This window comes from Lolium perenne, chromosome 4 (genome assembly GCF_019359855.2).
Source record: "Lolium perenne isolate Kyuss_39 chromosome 4, Kyuss_2.0, whole genome shotgun sequence".
In the NCBI taxonomy this organism is placed as follows: domain Eukaryota; kingdom Viridiplantae; phylum Streptophyta; class Magnoliopsida; order Poales; family Poaceae; genus Lolium; species Lolium perenne.
In genome coordinates, this window is record NC_067247.2 from 73,151,268 (window position 1) to 73,174,749 (window position 23,482).

General features: G+C 41.5%; 3 protein-coding genes and 1 long non-coding RNA gene across 4 annotated transcripts; 1 reads left to right on the forward strand and 3 right to left on the reverse strand.

Annotated features, from left to right (window-relative positions):
- Positions 1-180: 180 nt before the first annotated feature.
- Positions 181-2,681, reverse strand: LOC139830859 (uncharacterized). Its single transcript, XR_011744357.1, has 3 exons — positions 2,309-2,681; positions 702-772; positions 181-614 (listed from the first exon to the last, which is right to left on the reverse strand). It is a non-coding gene; the product is annotated as an uncharacterized lncRNA (long non-coding RNA).
- Positions 2,682-2,795: 114 nt separating this feature from the next.
- On the reverse strand, positions 2,796-6,229 carry LOC127293662 (uncharacterized). Its single transcript, XM_051323304.2, has 13 exons — positions 5,876-6,229; positions 5,725-5,780; positions 5,543-5,623; positions 5,379-5,452; positions 5,217-5,299; positions 4,971-5,074; positions 4,215-4,354; positions 4,097-4,144; positions 3,936-3,988; positions 3,687-3,771; positions 3,536-3,602; positions 3,344-3,454; positions 2,796-3,245 (listed from the first exon to the last, which is right to left on the reverse strand). The coding sequence occupies exons 1-13, from the start codon at positions 6,187-6,189 to the stop codon at positions 3,193-3,195; spliced, it is 1,269 nt and encodes a 422-aa protein (XP_051179264.1). The 5' UTR covers positions 6,190-6,229; the 3' UTR covers positions 2,796-3,192.
- A 216-nt stretch (positions 6,230-6,445) lies between these two features.
- Positions 6,446-9,700, forward strand: LOC127293661 (uncharacterized). The gene is made up of 9 exons (XM_051323303.2): positions 6,446-6,592; positions 6,691-6,867; positions 6,949-7,046; positions 7,578-7,668; positions 7,760-7,960; positions 8,050-8,306; positions 8,759-8,849; positions 8,924-9,134; positions 9,227-9,700. Exons 1-9 carry the CDS (start codon positions 6,473-6,475, stop codon positions 9,436-9,438), a joined length of 1,458 nt encoding a protein of 485 aa, XP_051179263.1. The 5' UTR covers positions 6,446-6,472; the 3' UTR covers positions 9,439-9,700.
- Positions 9,701-10,958: 1,258 nt separating this feature from the next.
- LOC127293660 (vacuolar protein sorting-associated protein 51 homolog) lies at positions 10,959-23,097 on the reverse strand. The gene is made up of 20 exons (XM_051323302.2): positions 22,844-23,097; positions 21,829-21,968; positions 21,651-21,705; positions 21,471-21,578; positions 20,596-20,694; positions 20,441-20,518; positions 20,178-20,255; positions 19,065-19,139; positions 18,725-18,825; positions 17,447-17,514; positions 16,775-16,848; positions 15,849-15,915; positions 15,541-15,656; positions 15,115-15,381; positions 14,897-15,013; positions 14,015-14,086; positions 13,858-13,908; positions 13,394-13,621; positions 11,526-11,702; positions 10,959-11,264 (listed from the first exon to the last, which is right to left on the reverse strand). The coding sequence occupies exons 1-20, from the start codon at positions 23,054-23,056 to the stop codon at positions 11,148-11,150; spliced, it is 2,301 nt and encodes a 766-aa protein (XP_051179262.1). The 5' UTR covers positions 23,057-23,097; the 3' UTR covers positions 10,959-11,147.
- Between the last annotated feature and the right edge of the window lie 385 nt (positions 23,098-23,482).

The following is a 23,482-nucleotide window of genomic DNA, read 5'->3' on the forward strand; positions in this document are numbered from 1 at the left end:
AATGTGATTCACGCTTACCATATCATGTATGTATCCTAAGTTGACGTATCCAAATTTCTTGAGGACCTTTGCCTTGAATGTCCTCTAAGTTCATCATGCATATTATCCTACTTAATTTCACTTGCTTGCAGAGGGGAATTCTCCCCAATTTTCAAATTCCGTAGGTATATGCTCAACTACTGATACATAATCAACTTTGATGAAGTTGTGTCTTCAGTTCATATATAAAGATATCAGCCACCACCTTCAAACACACTATCCTACACTGACAGCTACTCACAAGCAAAGGTGACATTGCCACATATGAACACTGAACTTTCAAGATCTTAATGTTCCTTTATTATGCCATATGGAGAAAGTTCATACATGCACTCAAAGCAGTAGCTCCGACTGACCGTGCATGTGGTATCCCATATGACAAATTACGGACAAGTTGGTGAGTTAGCCATCGCACTTCTTGCAGCACAGGCATAGAGCGATGCCCTCGCAGCCCCCATTGTCATATCCCTCGGCTCTACAAGGCCTATTGCAGGTTCCGTGCTTAATGCACAATTTGCCGCTCCACGTCCGGCTGTATTTACAGTCACATGATCTGCCTGCCACCCCCACCTCTTCTGCATCGATAAACAAGAAATTCAAATTACATATTAAGCTGTATAAATCTGATAGGATCGAGATGTGTAGATCGATGGTCTTCCTACCAGATGACAGGACAAGTAGCATCAGCAGCAAAGAGCATGTCAACGCCTTGCAGGCTAACATCGTTAATTATCTGGGTTAACAAACAAACTGATTAACACAATCACTAACACACAAAATCATGGATGGGGAACATTAGAAGTGTCGCACTAAAATGTACGTAGTATACGATAATAGTATGTGCACTCACTGACACAATCAATAAAAATGTGGAGACAAATTAGGACGAAATGAAAAAAATAAATGAGCTGGTCATGTTGCACGCTCCAGTATGGGTCATGCTCCCACATCCCAAACTAAGGACCCAGTCAAAGAGAAAAGTATACAAGCACAAATCTTTGCATCACAGATCTATCAGTCGGCTGAGATTTAACTAGTTCTCAATCCAGTAATTCGGAAGTGCTACTTCTATTGAGAGTGCAGCACACTGAGTATACATATCAAACAGAAATGACGATGGCAATGTGTTAGTGATGGATAATCAATTTCTATATAATCATAAATAGAAATCCTCTAGTTTGAGAGAAGCTATTCTAATAATGAGAGTGCAACACACACTGGGTACAAGTGAAATAAAAAGGACAACTACAATGTGTTAATGAAGGAGAATAAATTTGCGTAGAAACATAAAAAAAATCCAGCAGAATGTGGCTGGAAGCCATGAAGGAGGGAAACAAATGTTGTGTGGTCTCAATCTCGTTAAGACACACAGATACAGCTGCAGCAATTTGATTTCTTACAATTTGGCATTTCGTTTTAGGTTTGTGCTGGGTACGCGTATCATGAGGTTCGGAATTCACTTTAGTGACTTGTTACTTTTCGGTGTGCATTCAGATCTACTAGTAGTTTAGCTCTGAGTTGTTCTTTGCCAGAATTGTGTGGATTATTACCCGCAAAAAAAAAAAATTGTGTGGATTATTTTTCCTGCACTAACTGGCTAGTCGTGTTTTCTCCAATGGCACTATGCACTGAGAAATACTATTCTTGTAAAAAAGATCTACAAAACTCTTCTTAGGAGCTCCTCCCAGACCATTATATGTGTGTAGTGTGTTGCTGGCTTGCTGCCAACCCATGAAGACAGGCACTGAGATCGAACTTTTTTTCACTTTTGTGCACATCCTTCTCTGCAAGTAGGCAACCAGCATCGTCACCCATGAACAAACTACGCAGGAAACTTATGTAGTTGTTTTAGCTTTCGCTAGAAAGGCTTCATATATATTTGTTAGAGCCTCGTATACACACTTATCTGTATCTATAGCTTTGATCGTATCAAAGATAGAGGTAAGATAAATAACTGACTGGAAAACCTTCCAGTTTGCGACCAATTTAAACATGTCTGCAAGTCTTGCTGGCTCAAGATCTATGGTAGAAGATTATGTTGCATTGTTAGAGCCTTGTGCTAGATTAATGGATGTTTCTTACATGTGTGGTATAGCTTCACTTAGACTAGACGAATTTCTTTTGCACTGTTTTAGTAGCAACATCATTACAAGTCAAAACAGAGAAGCAAACAATCATGTACTCCACAATAATAAGCTATCTAACGAAAGAAACGAGAGAGAAAAATGGAGCAGTAACAGAGCTGCCGCTTGGAGAATCATTCGCTCACCTCAGCACGTAGAGTCGTAGACGGAGCAGCAGCAGACTGAAGAGGAAGAGCGAGTCCGGAGCAGGGGGGAGAAGGCGAGTGTGCACTGCTGGGGAACACTGGGGAGTGGGCGGCACCTCGACGAGCCGCCGCTATATACCCACGGCGAGCGGCCGAGCGCACATGGACCATGGCCGCCCCACCTCCCTCTTCGCCGTTCCTGGTAAGCCGTCCGCCGCCTTTCCGGCCTGCCTGCCCGCCCGTGAACGGCAACGCCTGGATCGGCTCTCTCGTGATAAGCCATGGTGGAAGAGCACGATGCGGTGGCTGGATAGTGCGTCTGGTCTGGAATGCAAGGTTAACTGAACCGAGCCACCGTGAGGCACATCAGTATGTCTAGTGCAGTACGGTAGAGGTTCTACTGGGACTTCACGATGCAGATTTTTTTTCTTTTGACATAAACGATGAAGATTGTTGAGGTAACCACTACTAGCACACAAAGGGCTCGTAGTACCAGATATGTTCTCTTCGTCGACCAACATACAAGGTGTTTTTACAGGCAAAATCTCATCGATACATCTCCTGATATAAAATTAGCTCCTATCATGGTTTGCAGCTTCTCTTGCCAGCTCAATTTGTTGGTTTGTTACCTAGCACGGCGATTTCTCAGCCCGGAACAGGACAGCTTTGAATTCTCTAAATAACTCATCGGTACACTGTACTCATCAGCGTACCGTTTTAGTGGTCTGCATCCATGGGTTGCTGAACTACTGCCAGTCAGTAATTCATGTTCATCTAGACTCGGTACCTACGATCACCAGCTAGCCCAATCTCATTGCACCATCTTTACAAATGTAGCCCAAAATCTTCACTTGACCATCCGCTGCTCAGGGCGTCATGAGCTTTCAAGTTTCTTGCGAGCAAGAAAACTTCCAGACAGAGCAGCAGTTCTCATCACCTGAGCGTGCAAAAAAAAGAAGTGTACAGAACATTCAGGCAGCGCAAACATATTCCAAATACAAAAGGTATGTCTGGGTATAACACATCCACACACACCTGACAAGCTTGATTCCTCTTTGGATTCATCTTCCATGCCAAACCTTCTGTGCCCAGAAGATGTGGTAGCAAGAGGAAGGTATGGATGAAAAGAGAATCCGTTGACAGTATCTAAGATCAAGTAGATAAAGATCACATAGGTGTACCACAAAGGAGTTACATGCATATGTGCTAAAATGTAGAAACATATACCAGCAGCTGCTTGGAAGCCCGTCACCCACTCGCCACCTTGAAGATCATAAACATGGACCATGCCATCCTACCAGAACACAAAAATCATGTTTCAGAGGTTCAATGGTTCGGAATAAGATGTAGAATGAATGGAAGCAAGAGAAGCGCACACCTGCCCACCAGTGGCAAGATGCTTGCCACATGGCTCTATATCAAATTGTACTCTCTGATTAGTAGTATCACACGATCGGTACAACCTAATTAAAGGGTTCCAATAAACAGAAATTGGTACTGTTTGAAAAAAATCAGAAGAACCTAGTGCCACTTAAAATAAGACATTAACCCAACAAAATAATTATATTTGTTCAAAGCAATATGTTGATATGTGGAAGTAAAAGAGAAGATGTATTCAAATACTTACTTGTAAACAATCTCTACAGTGTTTCGAATATCCCAACATAATATGTATGGATCCTAAACAAAACAATTATGACCAGGTCAGTAGTATCGCCCATGATATATAATGAACCTTAAGTTATGTCAACAAGAACAATGGCTGATAAAGAGAGGAGTTTTAGTTACCTTCCGCCCTCCGGTATATAAATAATTTCCATCTTTTGAAAAGAGCACCTGAGATTTTCAACATTGTTATCTGCCATCTATACAGCAAGAGGTAAGCGGCTATGGTTGCTTCACTAACCTGTGTAACACCCCCAAGCTGGCCATGTAAGACATACAATGGCTCCATGTTACTCTCTGCATAAACAGCTGTTGTCTGGCTATACGAGCCAACTGCAAGCATCCCATTCTGAGGAGAGAACGAGATTGAAGATACTATACCTGTAGGAAAAGCATTAAAGATTGAATAAAGCATTAAAGATTGAATAAAGCATTTGCATCAGTATAGGCCAAAAGTTATCTGAGAAGAACCCATCAAGGTCTCTTTAATACATATTTGTGCAGAATCTATCAGATTGTGCATGAAACTACTGATCATAAGTCCTAACAACATTTTTATAACCTGGCTTTTAATAGTGCAGTGCTTCCAAAGTTCCAATGCACAATTTCTAAAGAAAATATCATAAGAGATGCAGCAAAGTCCTGGCACAATTTTACTTTGGAGTCTGATGATGTAAATTTAAAATGAATACCATCTTGAGTTTCCATTCATCAGTATTGCAGTAATGAACTGGCAGTATCACTCATAACTTCACCATACAAAAAATAATTGCTAAACTTAACAATTCATGAACATTGGCTTTTTAGTCATGTGATGGAAAGTAGTTTCTTTCTTCCTTCCTTTCATGGAAAACCCTTGAACAGACAAACAAAGTTACATGCAGGTGAAGTCAACATTAGCTCATTTCTGTGTTTCAAACTTGAAACTTAAACTGAAAACACATGTTGTTTTGACTTTTGAAGCATAAGCACTACTAAGTGCATCGCTTTCACTTACCAGTTGGCCCTTCACCCCCTTTAGCCAAAGAGTATTCCTCAAAATCTCTACCGGGCCTATGGACATCAAACACTCTAATTGATTTGTTGTATCCAGCAAAGAGCCTACAGAAGACCATATCAGCATTGAGTAACACAGTCGAAAAGGAAGTGTGGCTGGGTACTTCCATGGCCATTACGATTTTAGCATTGTTTTTTCCATATTTAACATAAATGCAGATCAGCCGATTGAGGCCATTGCACATACTTAGATCCTGTAGAATTAAATGATATCGAAAGCGCAGCTGTAATCTCATCCATGGCATCATACGCTCTGTAAGTGCAACGAAGCTGCAGTAACCAGCACGAATCATCAGAAATGAATATTTCTTCACCAAATACAACATGAATAATCAGCCTAAAATTCTACCTCCCCCGTGGCGGCGTCCCAGAGGTGTATCGGATGATCACGACTAGTGCTCGCAAACACACAGGTGGCTGGATCTGCAAAACAGCACAGCACCTTGCACTCACCAAAGACGGACAGTTTGCAAACCCCCTCTAATAACATGACAAAGGACGCAATCCACGCACCGGACACCGACATGTAGGGGTACCAGCAGAAGTCGTACACAGGCTCGCCCTCGTTCACCTGGAGGCTCGCACCGTAGGAATCTGCAGTTCAAAATTCGAAACTCAAAACACGGAAAAAAAAATTAACCAAAAACCCGGCAGCAGCCATTCAGCAAACAAGGGATGCAAAACCGGCGGCGCACCTTGGCCTCCGACGGCGGCCTCAGCGGCAGTGTCAGCACTGTACGCGTCCTCCGGCCTGACAGGGAAAGGAACGAGGCGGATTAGTAGGTTTGGTTGGTTGCCGCGAGAGGGTGTAAGGAGAAGGTAGGGGGGTAGGAGAGACGGGCGCACAGGTAGAAGAGGCGGAGGGAGTTGTCGTCGGAGCTGGTGAGGAAGGAGGAGCCGTCGGGGGACCACTTGACGCCCTTGAGGAAGTTGCCGGCGGAGGAGCGCGGGGCGCGGAACTGGTCGGCGAAGTGGTGGACGCGGCGCGGCGGGAGATCGAAGCGGAGCTCGGGCCATGAGTACGCCGCCGCCGCCGCCGCAGCAGCAGCAGCATCCTCCTCCCCCGCCGGGGAAATCGCGACCTCCGCAGACGCGTCCTCCTCCATCGCGCAGTCGGCGGCCACCGGCGCGGCCGCTGCTTGCTCCTCCGCCGCTTCCATTGAACTCTCGGCGGAACTCGGCAAAGCGACGGGATTGCTTGGTCGGGCCGGGCCTGGGGTTTCTCGAGGGTTTTGGAGGCCAGGCAGACCGGTTCCCTCGTGGGCCTGGCCCATTAAGAGGCCGTCTGTGGGCCGTAACGTGTTGGGCCGCTCTCCCAAACCTCACGTGCACGGCACGCTGGAGCCTGGAGGAGTCAAGTCGAGGAGGGTTGAGTCAGTCCCACCACTCCCACGCACCGGTGGTTGCAGTGTTGAGATCCGGCCAACCTCCACGCCAAGCGCCATGTCCGACGAACCGCCGGCGGCGACCGCCGCGGAGGCCGAGAAGGGCCAGCAAGCCGAGCAGGGCGGCGGGGGTTGGGGCGGCTGGGGCCTCTCCGTCTTCTCCGAGATCTCCCGCAGCGTACGTGCGAGCTCCCGCCCGCTCCCCACGCATTGCATTTTTTCTTTGTTGTTGCTGAAAGGCTTACGATTCTGACGTGACGCGGTGCGTCTGCGCAGGCGGTGGAGGTGGCCAAGAGCGCCATGGCCGACATCCAGCTGCCGCCGGAGCAGGAGGCGGCGGGACCCGGGGACGGGGAAGAGAAGGGTAAGGAACCCGAGGGGGAGGAGGACGAGCGACGCAAGGCCGCGCTGGATAAGCTGGAGAATGCTAGCGAGGACTCGCTCCTGGGACAGGCTAGTACCTTGCCGCTCTTTCTCGCTCAGCTATTTTTTTGCAATGCCAGTAACTAAGCTCGATGGATTGCGGTTATGCAGGGGCTCAAGGCGTTCGATACCTCGGTGGAGAGCCTCACCACCGGGACGTGGCAGGCGCTCGGAAGCGCGTGGAAGAGTGGCTCGCTCATTGTTCAGAAGTATAGCCCAATTTTGATCTCCATTTCTCTTTCTGCTCTCATTCCCGGGTCGCTGAATGTTTCTTTATCTTTCGTAGTATGTTGCATATTTTCTCATGAATTACTTAAACTACAGTACATGAAATATTTGAAAAAGCCTATGATCAATTCCGCGCAAGATTAGATTCCCCAATAATGTAGATAGTTATCTGTCCACTCACAATACTCATTATTTCTGTACTCTTCTTGTCTTTAAGTTTAAAATAAATGAAACGGAGCTGGTACCATGACACTATTCCTTTCCCTTTGTCTGTTGGTAAATGAGCATAAGGAGCTTTGCTTGTTCGAGGGTCAAGCCTTCTATTCAGCTTCATCAATCTCTTCATCAAAATGCTTTACTACAATTTTCTCAAATAGTTATTCTGCATATGGATGGCTTTGCTGTATCATTCTATAAAGTTAACTTTCTTGTTTGTGCTGGACGGTAGTAACGTTTTCAATGCAGCCTGCAATTTTCCCTCCTTTACTTATAAAAATGTGTTACTTTCTTAGATTGGAAACTTCTGCCTCAAGCTTTGCTGAAACCATTCAACAAGGGGAATTGCCTGCCAAAGCATCTGAAATTGCACCAACCATTTTAGAGGTAAACCTTGGAACTTAATAATGATGTTCCTTATACTGCTCTACACCTTTGTGAAAATCATGTTGATACATTCAAACCTCGATAATCACAGACAGGGAAGTCGTTCACAGCCAGAGGAATGGAAATGCTTGAGCGTGTTGGAAAAGAGACGATGGAGTTGATTATTGATGAGACTGGAATGGAAGTTGAAAAAGGCACCGGCGAAGGTGATCAGCAAACAGAAGAGGAACCGTTTGAAGAAGTTTCATTCGACAGATGCTTCTACATTTATGGAGGACCTGATCAGTTAGAGGTGTGGCTTTTGTTTTTGCATTCTTTTCATGCGATTGATTTTCAGTTGCTGCCTTTTTATCCTTATATCTGTGATCTTTTCCATACTAGGAGCTGGAGGCATTGTCAAGCCACTATGCGTTGGTATTTAATAGGAAAAAGTCAAAACTTGTTGCTGAGCAGAAAGCATATTATGATGGAAAGATTAAAGAAGTACAACAGATTTTAACTCTTAGTACCAAGACTGAGGAAGATGGACCAGAACCTGACAAAGGGAAGAAGATTGAAGCAGCTGATACTGATGGTGATGCAGAAATGAAGAAGTTATGTGACTCAAGTGTTAGCAAGGCTGCTAAAATGGCTGCGGGGTATGCATAACTCATTAACTCTATAAATGCAAAAGTAGAATGTTAACATTGCTTTCTGGTTTTGTCAAGTTATGAGATAATGTACATTTATAAAGACCCAATTGCAGAAGGCTTATAAAACTGTTCTTAATAGTAACCAACAAGACTAACAAAGAATATTAGCATTGTAAATCCAAATGTTCAATTGCAGCCTGATAGTTGAGCATGTTGAAGATTACTAAAAAATCATAAGGGAGAGCTACAAAAGATTTGAAGCAAATATGTAGTTCTAGCTAGGAAATACTGACAACATAGTTAGGTAAATCCATGTTTTTGTATGAAGGTTAACACCCATGTTTACCATGTGTTCCATTGGTCCATCAGTATGCTAATTCCTGCAGAACATCTCAAGTGTTTGAGCTTCATTCTTTGACATTTTTTGTTTAAAAAAGCCTAAATAATCACTTCTGCAGGTTCACGACTGCCTTGGGTGGACTTTCTCCGAGTGATATTATCAAACGAACTACGGATAGGCTGGAGACCATTCACTCAGAGGGTGTCCACGTATGTTCATGTTACATGATGTTCTTGCTCTTAAGAAACTATGATCATATCTCTGAGAAATTTTCGTCCTGCAGAGATTGTCAGAGATGTGCTGCCTTGCAGTTTCTCAGCTTCTTGTGCTTGGGAAATCAGTTATCTCTGCTGCAGATACATCGAAGAATGAAGATGGAGATGATGTGAAAATTGACTGGCCTGAAGATCTCGTTTCAAAAGCAGAAATTATCAGATGCAGGGCGCAATCCATCGCTGGGGATATTGAGAAAGTCTCCACGAGTTTTGCTACAGGTAAATGAAAACATTGGTTTTCCGTCGTGCACTTGAATGTAGGGTGTGGAAACTTCAGTATTAAAAGAAAACACATTGTGCTGTATTCGTAGGCATCTCAGATGTTGCGGAAGCATATGCAGCAGCTATACAAAATGCTCTCACGGACAAGCAGGGCGATGTCCCACATCAGTCGGTGCAGGAGAAAGCTAAGTACATATCCAGCCATCTGAAGTCTGACCAGACTTGCGCCGTCAGCAAGCTACATGACGCCCTCCAGTACCTGGCTTACGTTGTTGTCTGCACCTCAATGCCAAGTGCCTAGTCCTGGAGTGCCTCCCCCGTTGTTGTTGTTAAGCACTTCATGTACAACGCAGTTCTTCAGGTTTGCCAGGATTAGCGTCACTAGTTATTAAGCTACACTAGGTGTTGTGTTTCATTTGTTCAAGCGTCATGAAATCAGTAATTGGTTGTGTCTTGCTTGTATTTCTTGGCACATGACAGATTGTTGCTCTCTACTTTTTCCTGAGAACAATGAGAATTACTGATGTTTAATAGACGTGAAGTAAAAAAGTTTATTCAAAACATTTTGCACTTGGTACATGAAATATGAGTTGTGTTTATTCAAAAAAAAAAGATTGCAAGTTTGCTCGTGACAAAAGAAAACAGATTATTTTCATTCATCGTCTTCTCAAGTCAAAGCAGCTATGTTTACATGGAACTGAAAAGATAATTAATTGCAGTGGGCAGTTTCTAGCAGCTACCTGTCAAAAACACGATCAACATACAAAATTGAATGAAATCAGTGGCTTCTCTCTTTTGCCAAGACATGGCACATGAAATCTGCGTCGATTTCATATCTGGACTTGATACTAACCCATATTACTGAATCTCAAATCAATTACTCCATTTACCTTCATTTTTTTTTTAAGATCCATTTACCTTCATTGTTAGTACACGTTATGGTACAACATACGGGTAAGCAACAAAATGGAAGTAGAAAGAAAATCACAATCAAGACAGGTAAACCAAGCCTGAATCCAGATACAGATTCTACTTTTTTCAAAAAAAAGGGAGAGGAACTTCAGATGGATTGCCCTCGGTGATCGCAGTAGTCAGCCTGTCAATAATGAAAAACAGATGACATTAAGCTCCCACGTTTATTGTCAACTAAAAATCGTAGCATAATCGTTGACATGGGATGTAGTTTGTACGGACAGCTGTGGCCTGTAACTGAAATTATTGCATCTTCTGCATTCAGCAGCTTCAAAATGTACGCACAACTAAATGCCAGAACACAGTTCTACTTCTGGCCCTATACTAACAACTCACCTGAACTCCTAGAGTCAAAGACTTCTTTCGTGAAAACACAAAAGACTTATGCGTTTCATTTCATTGAAAAGATAAAAGAGTTTTACAATCCTCCTAGGAGGCATATTACAACAAAGTTACAGGTATTTAGTGGACATCCCAGGTTGATGGTAGACCTTTGGCACCAGCCCTAGCCCAAAGGGCAGCCTCATCCTTGATTCTGGCAACCAGGTTTTGGTCAGATGGATGTGCACCTTCAAAGATGCGCTCATTCCATTGTTTCCAGATCAGCCATGGTGTGAGCAAGGCAGCAGATGCGAGTCCCTTACCCAAGGGCTTGGGTGTGTCTAGCTTTGCCTGCTGTCACCAGTCCATTAGCAATGCCTCCTGGTTTGGCGTTCTTGTTGGCATCCTGAGCCAGGCTAGCACCTCATGACAGGTTTGCCGAGAGAATGGCCAATTTAGAGTCAATACTCAAGACAGTAGAATGGCAGAATATGGCTTCAAAGATGAGTATAGGGGATGCTGAGTCGCTGACAGCTCAAAAAAAGTATACATTTCAGGCAGTGTCGATTCAATTCGAGTATTTAGACCTCGGATTTACAGATTACAAATGGTGGCATGCTACAAGAAGCCCACAACTATATGCACATAGCTCTGAACAGTGTGTATTAAATCAAGTGAAACTGAATGCTGCTGAGTGATACAATGTGTACATAGCTACTATACATTTGGGCCTTGCTCTTTAATTTTTGCTAGTTTTGCATTTATGAGCTTATCTAGTATTGGGGCCTCGAGAGGTATTGGGTCAAGACATCTTTCGTGTGCAGCATTGTTCACCTGCAAAAGAGGGGGAAATAATCAATGTTCAAACATCTTCCAGAGACAGATTCACAACAGCAAACTACATATGCAACAGTTTCTTTTCACCCTAAAGATCCTAACTCCTATTCACATGTGATGTGTGCAGATATTTATTATCCTTAGTGTCTACATAAAAACCGAGTTACAAGTAGGCGTAATATGCAAAAAGAGACACACTAAATTTGCTTGTATTGATTCCATACAGAAACCAGTGATCAATGTTAGGTGGTATCTAACCTCTTTAAGTAAGAAGCTTATAGCTGCTTCATCATCAATAAACTCCTTAAGGGAGCTCTTCAGAAATTCCATATCCAACTGAATCTGCTGAAATCCACTTCTGTTGAAAGTCTGAAGCCGGACAAATTCTTGCAAACTTTTCAGGCAAAGCTTCAGGACGGCAGAAATTACAGACTCCTGAAATTTATTCATCGCACAAGAAATTACTGTAAACTGCTGTACATGCAACTTAAAGAAAAAGTTATACATGATCACCTAGCAAGTTAATCACAAATTTGATAAAGCATTTCTACTCGCAAGCATCAGCAAATTCAATCAGTGAGCGGATGTATGCCCTCATTCAGAAGATGCACTCTGTGACTTGTGCTGCATTTGGACTGTTTTTTTTTCGAGAAAACGCAAAAAGCCTTTGCGTTTCATTTCAATGAAAAGAAGGAGACGAACAAAGTTTTATCAGTTACAGCCCACAGAAAAGGGGGGGGGGGGGGGGGGGGGGGCAGAACAGAAAAGGCAAAAGGCAAAAACTCAGACGAATTAGTGTACATCCCAACTGTTCGGCAAAATGCCACGCAGGCTTCCCGCTCCAGCTCTCGCCCAGATGCTTGCCTCCTCACGGATCTTGGTCACCACGCCATTGACGGAGGGTGTTGCGTCGTCGAAGACGCAGCCATTGCATTCCTTCTAGATCATCCACGGGATAAGCAGCGCCATCGAGGCAAGTCCATTGTGTAGGGTTGTAGGTGTCGCTTGCCTAGCTTGGAGCCACCAGGAGGTCAGCCTGTCGTCTTGGTCTGGTGGCCTGCAGGTGGAGGCAGCCATGAGAGGATCTCGAACCACACCTGACGGGCAAAGCTACAGCCAGTGAAGAGGTGCTGTATCGTTTCCATCTCCTGGTCGCAGAGCAGGCACCTGGCGTGGTGCGGCAGTCCCCGCCGCTGAAGGCGCTCGGCCGTCCAGCACCGGTCGAGGTGCGCCAACCAATGGAAGAATTTGACGCTGTGAGGCGCCCAGGTCTTCCAGGTTAGTTGCCAGGCTTTGCAGAGCAGGGAACCATGGAACGTGGCTTTGTAGCTGGAGCTAGCGGAGTAGGCGCCATTGTTGCTCCATCTCCAGATCATGGTGTCAGCCTGGTCTGAGAGCTGGATGTGCTCAAGCCACCTCCAGTGCATTTGGACTGTGATGGCTTTCTAGAGAACAGTTTTTGTATTCCTATGAATTTGTTTTATATTTTTTAATTTAAAATGTGCATAAAAAAGGGCGTACCAAATGCTGAAAGCTCCCACACAGTGTGGGGTCTGGGAAGGGATTTTCTAGGCATCCTTTCCCTTGTTTTTTATGCAAAGAGGCTGATTTGAATCCAGGACCTCGAGGACAAAAGTGTAGATACTCTACCACTGCGACAGACATGACCTTCTTTAGAATGTGAAAAGTTGTCGATTAATTTATGCGACGATGTACTTCGAAGAGTTTAACATTATGAAAAGAAAAATAGGATGATCCAGTAAGATGTACTCATCTTTTTCATGGGATCATTCCAGGCAATCGAAAAGATACAGTTGGTCTACGACTTAAAAATAAAAACTGACCATGCAATTGCCACTGTGACAAGTTCATGTGACTGGGAGTAGTAGTAACTAACTTCTGCCCTAACTCTGGTGGCAGTTGCATTGTAGAGCCCTAATTCAAATATTGAACATTGAATGATCAATGGGATCAACTCGATACGTTTATACTAGCAAGGAGAAAGATTTCTAATCAACAAGGGATCCAAACATCCTACCTCCTAAGGTATTACAAATTTCATAAAACAGAAAGGAAAATAGGCAATTTCATGAGTTATATAGCAGGAAAGTGAAGCAGATCTCCACCTGTGTGTATTCAACTTTCGTGAATATTTCCATTTTCTGTTCGAATAATTTTGCTAGATGATTTTCTAGAAACTGACTTCTAGTACGTGTTGTGTTTGATCGGTTCAACATGTCCTCTCGCATTGGATTGCTTCTTGAAGAAGTGGTGCTGCCAGTGCTATCAGAATGCCGATGTCGTCGAATTAAACCAGGCAAGATCTGCTTGACTTCAGATACTACACCATTGAACTGCAGGGTTAAAAACAGATATTAGTAGTATTAGAGACTACAACAAGAATTTCCAACATGAGCTCATGTTTTTGAAAAGCAGGTGCAATCATATGCAGTAGTGAGCATGGGACGTAAGCATCAGTTTTCAAGACTCCTAGAACAGAAGTACAAGATAATTCATGCTCAATTTTGGATTTATAAGTGCGTCAGCATCAGAAACAGAGCGATCCAATAGGATAAAGAACTGAACAAACCTCTAGGAGAAGTAGATCAACAAACATGTTAACTTCCCGTGGTTCCTTGTGCTGTTTTGGTCAAATATAAACAGAAGTAAATACAAACTTGAGCAAAAACCAGAATAGCTGAATGGTCAATGACTAAAAATGCTTCATGTTGAATACGATAACTAACCTTTATCCAGACTGGTGTTGAAAATCGCTTATTAAGAAGTTTGGAGATCTTCTGAGTCTTCATATTTATGTACTGATCCCAGAAAAAAAATTCAGCTATATATCCATACAAACAAAGACGTACTTCTAAAGAGAATAAAAGGCAGCGACTCTCAGACAACAAAAACTTGAATTACATAAATGATTCCAACTATGCTCTATCGCAAAATGCAACATAGTTCCACCACATGTGAACTGTGTCATGGTTACTGAAAATTGTAAGTTCAACATTCTAGACCAAATAACAATATTATGGCTGACAGCTTATCATGACAGAAGGTTATTCTAAGTTCCTTCAAAATCTGATGCCCACCATGCTACTTTTCGACCTAATTTCACATACTCAACATTCTCCATGCAGTTACATTACTTTCATCTTCCAGAGCTGAAAAAATGGGTAAACAATTCTCAGAAAATTCCAATGTTTAAAATAGCCGGCTACAGGATATAGCCGCGGCCTCCCAAAACAGCTATAGCCTGGCTATAGCCGGCTATTTAAGGACTTTGACACCTTTTAGCGGGCTAATGGAGTTAGCCGCACCATGCGGGAAAGGCTATAGCCGGCTATTTTAAACTATGGAAAATTCAGAACAGACCAAAACAGCGCAGATCCATCACACGATTCTCGATTATAATAGTGCATGTCACTTTGCTACGATAACAATCCAAAAATGTGAAAGTGCTAGTCTGCCAAGCCATATAAACCTTTTCCTTTTCAATATGAATCGTTTCAACATATGGCACATAGAGAGCATACCACCAGTCCATACAGAAAAAAGCGCTATTGACTAAGAATTCAAATAACAGTGTAAGGGAAAGGAAGGTACGGAAGATGTATGCCTACATGGTGCAAAAATTTCTCCCCAGATGAGCGATATAGCCGACATATCTCCCCGGGTACAAAAGGTGGTCCATATTCATAGCTGCGTGCCCCACCTCCAGAGAAAGAAGCAGCCAAATCCTAAAAACGATAACAAAGTTAAGAATCATTCAGTGCACATTCACTTGAGTCCAGTATGCAAAATGTAAGAAGCGAGGCTGTCAACAAGTGCAGAAATATACCTCTGTCACTTTAGGAATTGTTGTCTGTTCTATGAAAACACAAAGCTGTGCAAGCATAAGCACCAACACTGTCGGAATCTTGTCGATTTGCACAGAATCTATAGAATTTGACTCTTGAGAGAAACTCTTGCTTCTCCCAGAAAGCAGATGAAAATGCCCATCAAGTTTCTGAAAGAAATCTTGAAAACCTTCTTGTACCCAATCAATAATCAAATCTTTCAGCTTTACTATCAACTCTGTATCGCCATCTATAAGGTGATGGAATTCCTAAAGGAAACATAGGCAAACGAGAACAATGAAATAGAGTATAACTGTATAAGGATCCTCTAACAGAAGCATGTACTTGTGCAGAACTATGTTACATTTTATTCGACATACTATCGATGGAAATGAATGGTCACGCTTTTTAGGCTTCCAGATATATACCTGCAGGAGATCTATGCACCCTTGGGATACTTTAATTTTGCTTTTTTCCATGGCAGTTTGCAGCTGTGACTCTTCCAACTTCTCGTTTGATGTTGAGTGTGTTCTGACCAGTACATCTGCTCAGCCATGCCCAATAGATATAAGTTTTCCAGTACATACTTTCTTATTTCCAAATCTATTTGTACTATTACAAACTAAATCAAAATGAGTTGCTGTCAAATGAAGGCTGAACTGTAATCAAAGGGTACATTTGGTTCTGCACGAAAATTGCAAATAATGAAAACAAACTGATGTGGGAGGGGAGCAACCTGATATTTCAGTTTGAAGATGAAGAAAGGCAGTTGCTATGTGTTGCTTAATAATGTCTCGAGTAGTCTACACAGAAAAGACACTGTTACATGTTAAATCAGCATCGAGAAATATACAAAGATTTATAGAAATGGATGCCTCATATAAGCAACTACAGAAGGGAACTGAATAAAATATTAAGTTTATCCACTGAATAAGAACATGTGAGGGGAAAAAAAGAAACTTAATATATCATACCAAAAAGATTTGCGAATCACATGAGTTGTTAAGATAAGATATCTCATATCTGATGCACCACTAGCAACCAGTGCTTGAATAGCCATGAACAAACGAACAATACTTAACAACAAAAGACCTTAGAAGGCAAACTTCTGTCAATTAAGTAAACTGGACAAGCTTCTGTTTCCAGTCCATCATAAATGATCGTAGGTAACAGGACTATCAAATGCAGGGTGAATCCACAGCTAAACCTAACCGTGTCAATTTGTGGGTCTGTGCGCCGTGCCAATTGGTGGGTCTGTGCACTCCTATGCCGTCTTCAAGAACGGGACAGAATTAACAGTTAACATGTTTTGCCTCCACAAGCATTTTCCCTTGTTCCAACACTCTATTCCCTTTAACGTAAGTGGTAACAGATAACAACAAACCAGCCAGGAAAAAAAAGCAATAAGGCTTCAACCAATATTCTGAAGTAAGACACAACCAGAAAGGATCAACATAACACTACAGAATGGAGAAAATTACATATATTTAGCCATGTAAGTGTACCTAATTTAAGGGAAAACAAATTAACTAGCGACATAATATGAAATCAGATAGTATAGATTTTGGTAAGCACGTAACAGAACAGATAATTCGTCTCCTAAATGGTATATTATGGTTGAAACACGAATGCAACGCAACTGTTACAGGGCGCAGAAAAAACCTCCAAGGAAAAAGCTGGCAGCGCTGCCTCTGGTATAACTTCGTCGATGGCAGTTGCGTCCTCCCATAAGCCTCCTATAACCATCAAGGTGTAGCAAGATTAAGTCAATAGAAACACAATGATCTTTGAAAACCCACAGTAGTATCCTCTTAATGCACTCAAGGTAAAAAAAAAACTTAATATGCATAGGAACTAAAGGTAAATGCACCACCAATACATTCAATTATAGCAACATTACTAATACTAAAGGCTCTGACAAGAAACATACGAATTTTGTCAAGTTAAGAGTTAAATATCAACAATTTAAATTTAAATAGTTAGTAATTTTCTTTAAAAATTAACCAAAGTTCCATGAATTTTAAGACCAATGCTTTGCAATCACCCTCCCATTACACAGTACAATATAACTGGAAATAAAGTAAATCGTTATAAAATGCTTGGGTGCCATATTGAAACTTACTTAGCACCATAACCTACGTAGCAAATCAGTATGGTATTTCGTGCACAATGCCCTTTGTAAGCTTCGCATAATGACAAATGACTAAGAGATCTAAAAGGAACAAAATTATTTGTCTTTACAAGAAAAATAGAGGAGCCCATAGAGGTAACAATATTATTATTTATCTACTAGAAAAAATATTATGATGGTACTATAACACATAAAGCTCTTACGTAGAATTGCCAACAGATCTGTTGATGGAATTCTTTCCTTCAGAGTCTCTCTGACTGTTTCATAGCGGCTTCATGAAAAGAAGACAAAATAAGACAAATGTATATGGATTGAATTTCCAATAGTATAGATGTAAGAAAAACAAAAAGCAAAAGCCAAAAGGGAGCCTCGTTGAAAGACAAGTTTCAGTTGATCTGACACAATGTCATACTGTAGTGATTTTTGCATCCCCATTGTGCAGCACGGAATATGTATCAGCTCACTAAAAATCAAAGGTATATGTATGTGCAGGCAACTATTGCCCAAGAGATAAGAAAATATTTAACTTCACATAGATTACTTCGGTCCCACTCCTGTGTTGAACTTGGACTCCCTCCATCCCTATTTTAGGTGGTGCACACGCTTTTCGAGGTCTAAGTTTGACCATCAATTTGGCCAAAGAAACATGGATTATGTTTCACGAAACTTATATCACTGAATTTGTATTTGAATAAAGTTCCTAATGATATAATTTTTAGAACAGGTGAGACATGTATTATTGGTCAAATTAGTGGTAAGGTTAAGACACAAAATTGAGGGCACGACATGCATTGGGACCGAGGTAGTAGTACAAAACATGCATCAGGTTGTCCATGAATTACACTAGAGCGCCAGATATGGTTCATTCGTCATTCTGGCACCTCAGACCACAATATTATGACAGCAGATGAAGGCAGCCTAGAACACGAATTTGGGTTGCTATATACTATTGGGACATCCCTTAAAAAGTTTCCTCGGAAAAAAAAATGCGAGCAGTCAAACCAAACCAATAATATACCTTGTCCAAATACATGAGCTTAGATTGTAAAATGACTTTCTATGCAAAAACAATACGAACCGTGCAATTTTCAGAACACTTGAGCCAAAAATAAAGTGAGATAGCTCAGGTAGGATATTTAAGCCAATTGTTGGATTTGGTGACAAAGAAATGCATCTTCTGAAAAAAGACTCTGACCCACTAAAATGTTCGCAGAGAAAAAGAGGCATTGCAAATCAAGCAATAAACACAATAAGCACGCTAAAGGTGCATTGAGAACTGGAGATGCAATGTGCTATGATGCACTACTTCAGTCTCAACTATTCAAAATTAAATTACTTCCTGTTTAGTGGACTGATTAGTAATCGCTTCAGCTAGTATTCTCGGTTCTATAATGGCAGGTACCATGACAGGAAGTAGTCATCTATGATCTAAAAATAGAAAATGGTCCAATAATACAATTTATGAAATATACAAGGCTTACTTTGTGAACAAAGCATGAGCAAGTTCAATGAGACGTCTTTCTGAATCAGGAAATATTATGAGATAAGCACGGAATGTCTTGGAAATATCACCAATTGAAGCCTAAGATAAATATAGAAGAGAGTATTAGATGATTTAATGATATAGAAGTTGGCAAAAATGATTGTAACCTGAGTGCTACAAATAGACAAGATTTTTATGTTTGAACAATATTAGATGATTTACTTGCACCACCAAAGTCATAACATAGGCAACAGAAGCTGAATTGGTGCCACATTACAGAATTTCCACCCAAAATAAAATGTAAGTTGTTTATTCGATCTCATATTTAGCATACATACATTTGTGGGCTTGTTCTGGAAATTTAGAAGGCAATCTTCGAGTTTCTCAAGTAGGCTTGATTTTAGGTTGTCCACCTGTCCAAAGATAGAACATAAAAATTAGTAAGATGAGATTCAAAGAACAAATGGCAACATATGCAAACAGAGTTGCATTTCTACCAGCCTAACATGAGCACAAGCTCTGAGTTCCATATGCACATAATAATTATGTAACGTGCCACAGTTATTATTTGAATACTTTGCGAACAGATAAAAAAAGGTCATGTGGTTGTTATTTTCAGTCATTCACTGTCAAGCCATAACATACACATAGTTCCTAGCACGTTCTACAAACAATGATTCAATGTAGTTACACAACCTTGTTTGAGTAATTGAAAGTGCTGCCTTGGAAGAGTGATGAATAGAGATGGTAGTTGTTAAAATGCCCAACAATATTTGCATCAGGGGAAATGTTTTTTTGGAATGGCATGGCCATTTACTAAACTGATCTCTGACTAACAGGCCACACTTACCTGGTGCTACAAATAAATCACATCCTCTGCCTAGATGCAAGGGAAGGTTCATAACAAACAATTGTAAAGTTTGGAAATTTCACAAGGCTATCTGGCAGGGTTATTACATGTGTAAATTGTATAAGCACTAGACATTATGAGCACAAACCAGTTATCATTCTATCGTCCCACATTTTTAGATATTTTGCATATGTTCAAGGATTTTGCTTGTTTTGCAGTTTTATTGCATATATCAGAGAAGTTCATGCTTGAGGGTCACATAGTGATTATTAAGGCACCATACTAGTAGGAAAAAATTGCGTGTCTAAGTGTGAACAAAGTAGTGACCACTGTGTACGGTACACATGTTTGTATTCAATGCAATCTACATACGCTTCTCTGACAAGCCACTGCTCATCCTACCAATCAGTAGTGTAGACAAGTGAGGATAGGTGGTCTCTGACAAGCCAGTGCTCATCCTACCAATCGGTAGTGTAGACAAGTGAGGATAGGTGGAAGGAGGAGCAAAATTATTAAGTTTTGTGTGTAAGAAGGGCAAAGTGAGAGCTACACGGAACCAAAACTGGCATGCAAATAATAAAAAGATAGACAAAATACATACAGGAAAATTAAGTTGTTTAAGAAGCACCACAGCTTCTGCTCTTGCTTCAATAGGTTCAGAATCTGAGTACAACTTTGCCTGCAAATTTACTCAAGAAAATTGAAGATAAACAGCAGTAAACATCATGACACAATTAGGATAACACAATTATTTAACATGTAAAAGATAGGAATTAGCCTATATGTGTTGTAGCAAGGGGAAAAGACTAAAATTGTAGTTGTAAAAATTAATATTAGCCCTTCCGCCAGAATATAGACAATTACCTGAAGGTGTTGTATAACTATATCCATAGCCTCCTCGGATGCCTTTTTACAATCTTGAAAGGATGAATCACCGTAGGCCTACCAGAAAGAAGAAAATGAAGATAATGCTCAAAGGGCATCAAGGAAGTTTATAAGATGAAATAGCTCAAACTAACCTCAAAAATAGGTTTTGCTCCAGTAAAAAATTTGACAGCATCCGCATATGCTTCTGCCTTGATACATTTGTTCAGCCGAGTTGGCAAATCATATATGAACTGCAAGAAAAATAGTGAAAATTAACATTATCAAAAGTTTGTTGATCTCTGCGTATCTTCTGCAAATATAGAAGAGCTCAGGTAACAAAATGCTAAAGAGCAGTCCAGAACAAAATATCTTCAACTAAAGCAAAAACTCATAATGGTTTTTATGACAAGGTAACATGATTCCAGGGATCATGTGAAAGGTCTTTGGGATGAAATAATGGACGAGAGGCAACCACAAAAATACACGAGTAATGTAACGATGTTAAGATTAATGGTCCAGCTACCCTAAGGCCAAATCCAAATGAAATAAACTACAACATGCACAACAGCACAGCTAATGTGCTGCACTTGCTTCAAACAGAAGACGACTCAAAGTAGCTAAACAGTTTACCTTGAAGTTTTATGCCAAGTGTAACATCTAATTATGAACATATAATGACAAAATTCACAGCATAGGTAGGTTAACTGGACCACCATAACATGGCAAGGGTTATGGTATCTATGGAAAGCAATAGAATACCACTTTAGCTTTAACTAACTTGCAATTGCTGGCTGCATAGTTTAACTTGTCTGTATAAATCATTGTTGAGAATAAACATAATACTCCCTCCGTCCATGAAACTTGTCTTAGATTTGTCAAAATATGGATGTATCTACATACTAGATAGCATCTAGATACATCCAGATTTTTATAAATTTAAGATAACTTTCGTGGGACGGAGGGAGTAAATGATTAGGCATATACCATTAATCTTTGAGAAGAATAGCACAAATAGAACAGGATTTACTTGAACTTTCCGGAGAAGATTGCGTGTACGGTGTAATTTCTCTATGTTTTCCCTTTTGTTGAAAAGAGATGTGTTCACTGTATCACTTCTTGATTGCACTGATGTTATCTGGCAAAAAAAAGAGAGCGGATTGGTTCAACTATGTCACAAAGAATACATCAGTAACATCACAATGCAAACCTTTCCAAGTAGTTGTTCCATGTTTGTCTCCATACCAACAATGTTAGTCTTCATCCTGCAGATCAACATTGGTATATAAAAAATATTACAACTATAGCAGGTAATTGCACTACAACCTCAAACTCACTAAAAGAAGGAAGGGGAATAGTGAGCTATCACTACAAAGAAATCCCATCACCTTTTTATAGTGTCAGTTGCACTTATAAACTTGTTATAGTTTTCGTATACTAGCATCTGTAAGTCTGTGTCCAGGTTCTTGATCTCGGCAGCCATTTTCACATGCCCCTGCAGAAGGCCTTCCAAGTTTGATTGTTGCACCTAAATAAACACAAAAAGTCAGATGTGTCCTCTTAAATTCCTGAACTACCAAGCAAAAGTCTGGTTTCATGTGTCCTACTGCCCTGTTTTAATAATCGACAAGAACTAGCAGACAAAGTTCATCTGAAAAAAAAAAACACTCAAAACCATTTCAGGTTTCACATAAAGCATTCACAGGAAGCCAACACTGCAAGGAGCATTGTGGATAACTAAGCAATTCAACAAACAATTGCAAGTTATGGAGCAGTGATATGGAAATGGGGTACAGTTCACCAGTTCAAATATAGTTCATGGGTAGCTCGTACAGGAACTTATCAATGATCAGAATGCGATCAATCTAAGGTACAGAACATAAATGCATAAGTGCAATGGCAGACAAATTGACATTTGAGTTGAATACCGTCCCGTGACCTAGATACCACACTCCTTTCTAAATAAATTCAGTTGAGGTTAAGGGAGACACATTCTATGTCGATATGCATCATTCGACAAAATAATTATGAAAACAGCACTCTTTAGGACTACATACTCTTAAAATAAATCTAATTTGACATTCTGGTTTCAATTTTCAAATGAACAGGCAGAGTTACATTACATATCTCCAGAGCCCATCTCCTAAGATAGTTCTACGAACGAACTGCATTCAATTTTTCAGCATCTTAACTACTCGACCTACACATCACGTAAATATGCATTTGTGCGATGTGCATCAATTAGGCAAATTATAACCAGTCTAGCAATTAGCAGTCATTGCAAGCTTATCATACTCGCTAGCAGTCAATCCAAAGCACGCCCATTGATAAGATCCGCCCGAGACACGGAGAGCTGGATCTGATAGACCACGTAAGGTGGAAGCAGAGAACAGGTGGACGAACCAGGACGTCCATGTAGACATCGGGGTTGAAGGAGGCGGAGTTGATGGATTCGAGTGGCGAGACGGAGGAGGCGGCCGGGGAGGGCCGCGCCGGGGACGCGGGAACAGCGCCGGCGGCCGCGGGGTCGGTGTTGTAAAAACTGGCCAGGAGATCGCGCGTGCGCCGAGCCTTCTCGTCCATTGCCGTCGGCGGCGCGCCGGCGGCGGTCGCCATTTCGAGCCGAGGTTTGGGAGGAGCTTTGGACGCCGGAGAGATCGGAGGTTGTAGGAGTGGATCGGAGTGGGGAAAGACGAGGGGGTCTTTTCGGAAGTTTTCTCGAGTAGAATTTTACGGCCCCCCGTAGTACTAAAAATTCGAGGACCAGCCCGCAAGATTATTATTAGAGCATCTTCAACGGCACGTGGCACTAAAAAAATATTTATTTATTTTAGCATTGGAGGTGAAAATCGGGTGCTCCAGCAGACGCTATAAACTAAGTGTGTGGTAAAGAAATTCTAGCGTGCAAGATAACTCGCTATCGAGCGTGGCACATTCAGCATGTTAGCTCCAGAGCGTGAGACAAACCGAGACGGCGAGTGCGAAAGCCAACTGCCAAGTTGAATCCTCTCCCCCGTGCACCCTTTCGACCTTCCTCGCGAA

Bases quoted from the DNA above. Each gene is read 5' to 3' on its own strand.
- LOC127293662 (XM_051323304.2), bottom strand. From the start codon at position 6,189: ATGGAAGCGGCGGAGGAGCAAGCAGCGGCCGCGCCGGTGGCCGCCGAC. The intron at 5,781-5,875 runs GTGCGCCCGTCT...TTTCCCTGTCAG, and splicing joins TCCCTCCGCCTCTTCTACCT to GCCGGAGGACGCGTACAGTG. The intron at 3,246-3,343 runs GTGTGTGTGGAT...TTGCACGCTCAG, and splicing joins AGAGGAATCAAGCTTGTCAG to GTGATGAGAACTGCTGCTCT.
- LOC127293661 (XM_051323303.2), top strand. From the start codon at position 6,473: ATGTCCGACGAACCGCCGGCGGCGACCGCCGCGGAGGCCGAGAAGGGC. The intron at 6,868-6,948 runs GCTAGTACCTTG...GCGGTTATGCAG, and splicing joins AGGACTCGCTCCTGGGACAG to GGGCTCAAGGCGTTCGATAC. The intron at 7,669-7,759 runs GTAAACCTTGGA...CGATAATCACAG, and splicing joins TTGCACCAACCATTTTAGAG to ACAGGGAAGTCGTTCACAGC.
- LOC127293660 (XM_051323302.2), bottom strand. From the start codon at position 23,056: ATGGCGACCGCCGCCGGCGCGCCGCCGACGGCAATGGACGAGAAGGCT. The intron at 18,826-19,064 runs GTATGTATGCTA...TATTTATCTTAG, and splicing joins TCCAGAACAAGCCCACAAAT to GCTTCAATTGGTGATATTTC. The intron at 17,515-18,724 runs GTAAGCCTTGTA...CTTTTCATGAAG, and splicing joins GCTCATGCTTTGTTCACAAA to CCGCTATGAAACAGTCAGAG.